Raw genomic sequence first — 5,061 nt, forward strand, 5'->3', positions numbered from 1 at the left:
TTTTTTTTTTTTTTTTTTTTTTTTTTTCCTTTTTAGTTTTTCTGTTTGCTTTACATTTCTTTCAGATTCTTAAATTTAACTCGGTGAAATGTGGTGATCTGATAATTTAGTGATGAAAAAAGGTGGTAATCTTTACTGTGTTTTCGGAACATTCTGCTTATGTTGGCTTGAAAATCCTTGTTTTTTTTATTGTTCTTTGGACAGGTAGTAAGAGAGAAATTTTAAATTCAAATTGTAATGTTTCTAGAAATACAAGTTTCGGCCATCATGTCTTCCCCTGTTGATAAATGCACGGTTCCGTACATGTGTGGAATGATTCAATGTTTTGATGGCTTCAAAAATTTTCACATAAGTATTAATTTTGGGGATCTTGGAGGGGAAGAATCCACACTGAACACCTGGGTGACTCAAATTATCCCCCATTGTCTTTGCAGGTATGTGTGGTGAAGACCTGGAAAACGAATCTTGGGAACTTTTACTCCATTTGCAACTTCATGATCTATATGCTGACTCCCCTTTCCATGAAGTCCATCTGTAGCATTTTTGAGAAATAAACAAGCTTTATTTTCTAATTCAAGATATTCAACTCATAATTAGCCATTCCAAGTAATGGGTTCCTTTCGTGGAAAATGTGAAATAGTGGAGTTGAAGGATCGAACAGTTCGTCATGTTAGAGGACAGGATAGAGAACAGAAGCTGCCAATCACGAAAAATGGATCAAACAAACCATTGAATGGTGACATTGACAAGCTTTTCGAAGCCGTCAATCTTAGAGCATCCAAGAGTATATATCTATCGGATTTTCATGGAAATGCTTCGAAGAAGCCTATAAGGGTTGTTGGTTCTCATTCATCGGGGATAGGATTTTCTGAGCCCGTCTCTTTGAAGCAAGCTCTAAGGGGACTGTGTATTTCTCAGGCTGCAGAGGTGGCTGCCATGAAACGGCTGTCAGTGACTACTGCATCGCCTAGGATCTCGGAAGCCAGTAGAATCACAGAATTGTACAGGTCTGTTGTAGCAGAAACTGGTGAATCTCGTTTCTCCATAAACGAAGATGGAAAACCGAGAATTAAAAATTCTCTGGTGCTTCAAGATAGTATCTCAAATTCTTCGAACTTGGTACCTGGTATGATTCAAGATTCTGTGGTGAAGGTAGCAACCCAAAGTTCATACCCAAGTTTAGGCGGCAAACCAATTGTAAAAGATCCAAAATGTGCTTCATATGAGGAAAGAGAAAGTGATAATTGTTCTTCCATTAAGCTTCCTCAGCACATTGATGAGCCTGAGACAAAACCCATGAACCAAGGTGCCCATTCTTCTCGTTTGACCTTTTCTTTACCCCTTAAGGGTGCAGATTCCTCTCTAGTGCATGATAATATATCACCTGCATCGGAAACTGACAAGCAGATGCTGGAAACTATAGGCACAGTTGAAGAAGCAGACACCAAGGTCTTGGTTCTGCCTCACCCCAGCGGTGGTGATAATATGTCAAAGCCGAACAAGAAAATTTTGGGATCAAATAAGGTGCTGAGTGTCCGAAGTATGGATTCCTCCTCATCCTCGAAACCAGTGAGTAAAACAGCATCCAAATCGAAAAGGAAATCAAAGTTGCAGACGGCACCCAAGAGCACCTCTCGTGGAGTCAAATCAATTATCATAAGCAAGAATCTTGTCATAAAAAGACCAAAGAAGATTGATTCTAAAATATCTTACAAAGTAAGTTGTGGTCAGAACAATGGTCCTAGGGAATTGATCTGCCACAAGTGTCAATGTTCTTTGAAGGATTTGAGTAAGGATCCCCAAGAAACTACTGGTGCTAAAGTTTTTACAGGTATTAACAGCCATGGTGAAAGCAAACCAGATGGAGTTCAGATCCACTGGGAAAAGAGAGGCACCCTCGTTGTTAAAACGGAAGGGGGTATCTCCCAGAGCTCAAAAAGCAGCGTTTGTGATTTTAGTAGTAGCACCACTAGCCTAAGTGAAGAGAGCAATCTAAGTGGATCAACTCCTGGAAACAGACCTCATATGTCCAAGGATGTGAGTTGGGAAGCAATCAACCGCATAACAAAACATGGTTTCTTAGGGCTGAGCCATTTTAATTTGTTGAAAAAACTCGGTTCAGGAGACATTGGTACAGTTTATCTTGCTGAATTGATAGGAACAGACAGCCTATTTGCCATAAAGGTAATGGATAACGAATTCTTGGCAAGAAGGAAGAAGATGCCCAGAGCTCATACGGAACGAGAAATTCTCAAGATGCTGGATCACCCATTTCTCCCTACACTTTATGCCCAATTTACGTCGGATAATTTATCATGTTTAGTTATGGAGTTTTGTCCTGGTGGAGATCTACATGTCCTCCGGCAGAAGCAGCCCGGGCGATATTTTCCTGAAAAGGAGGCAAGGTATGAAATTTAAGGTCCATTATCATGGATTCGTTAACAAAAAAGGAGCACACAAAAGAGAAATATTTGACGGACCAATTCAACGATTCTTGTGTTGGTCATTTTATTAAATTCCTTTTACATTTGGTTCTTGCAGATTCTATGTCGCAGAGGTACTTCTTGCTCTGGAATATTTGCACATGCTAGGTATCGTGTATCGAGATCTTAAACCGGAAAACATTCTCGTCCGCAAAGATGGTCACATTATGCTATCAGATTTTGACCTTTCACTTAGATGTTCGGTTAACCCAACTCTAGTTAAATCGTCATTAATACCCGAGCCACCTCGGGTCTCTGGACCATGTGCAGGGTCTAATTGCATAGACCCTTTTTGTAGCGGCCCGTCCTGTAAAATGTCATGCTTTAGACCTAGGCTTTTACCTTCAGTAGGAAGAATGAGGAAGCTAAAACCCGATGCAGCAGCAGCACAAGCTAGATCATTAACTCAACTCGTGGCAGAACCAACAGATGCACGATCCAACTCGTTTGTTGGCACGCATGAGTACTTGGCTCCAGAAATCATCAAAGGCGATGGGCATGGTAGTGCTGTTGATTGGTGGACATTTGGTGTGTTTCTGTTCGAGCTACTTTATGGGAAGACGCCCTTTAAAGGCTCTGGAAATGACGAGACGCTGACTAATGTGGTGTTGCAGAGCCTCAAATTTCCAGACATCCCTATTGTTAGTTTTCAGGCGAGAGATCTCATCAGAGGACTGCTGATGAAGGATCCCGAGTATCGTTTGGGTACAGAAACAGGAGCTGCTGAGATTAAACGACACCCGTTTTTCGAAGGCCTGAATTGGGCACTCATCCGCTGTGCCACGCCTCCTCATATACCCGATTTCCACGAGTCAGGACATTTGCCGATCGCCCCCCCATCTCAGGGGGAGAATTTGGTAAGTTGTGGTGGTGATGGAGAGCATTTAGAGTTCGAGTTGTTCTAGAGAAATGTTTATTCGAACAAGGCGCTCTCGGGTTATATACGACGTGTATCTTGATTCATCTATCATCATGTAGTAACATGTTTACTGTTAAATGCGTATTGCTGAAAATGTTTCGAGGTATGATTTACATTGGTTTCGTATATAATTGAAACAAGCTCCTGAAGTGACGCAAATATCTCATGATTCATGAGTCAGGGTACTCAAATCTCTATCAAACGAGAAAAATCAAATAAAATGACATCTTTTTCTCGGGTATTTAATCAATTTGGATCCATTTTTCAAAGATACCAAATTGAAAACATTGGCTCAATCGATCATGCCAAGCAAAGCAACAAATTATTACATTATTATTATTATTATGTGGAACTCGCAATCGATATTCTTTGTGCATTATATATTACACAATAGTATGCAAATCACGTTAGTTAAGTAAGTCACATTGAACAAGTTTTATATGATAAATTCGTCTGAAAAAATGATGTGTAAAATCGAACTGATGACACTTGCTTACTCTACATAATTGGACACCCCTTGGGACTCAAAGCAAACAATTATTAATATAATATAATAAAGAGTGTTATTTACACTCCAAAAACTATTAATAACACTACATCTTATCTCATTAGTCAATTATAAAACAAATTTGCCCTTCCATTACCTTTCTACAAGTTGTAGAATTTTGATTTATCTTAGAAAATCTAAATGAATAACTTTTTTACATCAACAACTAAATATTTAATTTTTAGAAAACAATAAAAAAATTTAATATTTAAACTTTTTCCATAATTTTTTTACTATACGCAAATAAAATATAAAATAACAAAATGTTTATCCCAAATTTTAGTAGGGTACAGTTAAATTTTTTCCCTACAAAATACATAAAAAGTGAGTATCATATACTGTTTTGTTATGTTGTCCACAAATCGTATCAACTTATGTGTCCATCAATGAGGTGATGCTCACTTAGTGAATATACAATTTTGATATGTTTATTCCAATAAGTGAATGATACTTTATTGGTAAAGACAGAATTTTGTCATGGTTGGTGATCATCATAACAAAATTGTAATATATACTAGTATACCGATGCACGCAGTGTGTTTGTACAATATTTTTTATAATTCATTTGATTTATATTTATATAAAAATCAAAATATAATTATAAAAAATAATGAGAGATTACATATCAATTATCTCATAAGTGACCACAGAGATAAATATGGTGGTGAACACACATATATAACCACACACATGGATGCATTTAATTTTTATTTGTTTTTTGTAGATTTAGCTTTAAATGCGGGCCCATGGACAGACCTATCCATTTGGTAAAAACTGAACGCTGTCGAATCCTTAAAGAACATTTAGGTTTCTGTCATATTTATTATTGGCTACTAAATATCAATGAAATTTGTGGTTATTTTATTTGGATAGAGAAAGTATAATAAATATATCTTGAAATATGATATTGCGGTATCTTAAATAAAATTTATAATGATTTACTTCCAAAATTTTATACGAATTGATAAAAACTTACGTCTAATTATAGTTCACAACGAATAATTTACTGATCTAATTTTGAATAGTCCAAAGAGAACTGGTCAAAATCTAAACCTTATCATGAACTAAAAGAGATATGATTATATTATTTTTTATTTTAAATTTGGAATTGT

The 5,061-nt window shown here is 36.8% G+C and overlaps 1 protein-coding gene across 3 annotated transcripts; it reads left to right on the forward strand.

The window, feature by feature from the left end:
• The first annotated feature begins 23 nt into the window (after window positions 1-23).
• Window positions 24-3,515, forward strand: LOC140991496 (serine/threonine-protein kinase D6PKL1-like). 3 transcript variants are annotated; one of them, XM_073461469.1, is made up of 3 exons: window positions 24-1,306; window positions 1,424-2,405; window positions 2,542-3,515. In XM_073461469.1, the coding sequence occupies exons 1-3, from the start codon at window positions 610-612 to the stop codon at window positions 3,386-3,388; spliced, it is 2,526 nt and encodes an 841-aa protein (XP_073317570.1). In that variant the 5' UTR covers window positions 24-609; the 3' UTR covers window positions 3,389-3,515. The 3 variants fall into 3 exon arrangements, with proteins under 3 accessions (XP_073317570.1, XP_073317571.1, XP_073317569.1); XM_073461470.1 differs by having other exon boundaries at window positions 1,430-2,405; XM_073461468.1 differs by having other exon boundaries at window positions 24-2,405.
• The last annotated feature ends 1,546 nt before the right edge of the window (window positions 3,516-5,061 follow it).

The sequence above is a fragment of the Primulina huaijiensis genome, chromosome 13 (genome assembly GCF_012295235.1).
Source record: "Primulina huaijiensis isolate GDHJ02 chromosome 13, ASM1229523v2, whole genome shotgun sequence".
NCBI classification, from domain to species: domain Eukaryota; kingdom Viridiplantae; phylum Streptophyta; class Magnoliopsida; order Lamiales; family Gesneriaceae; genus Primulina; species Primulina huaijiensis.

Coding starts and splice junctions, on each gene's coding strand:
- LOC140991496 (XM_073461468.1), top strand. CDS start 610: ATGGGTTCCTTTCGTGGAAAATGTGAAATAGTGGAGTTGAAGGATCGA. Junction 2,406..2,541: donor TTTCCTGAAAAGGAGGCAAG/GTATGAAATTTA, acceptor TGGTTCTTGCAG/ATTCTATGTCGCAGAGGTAC.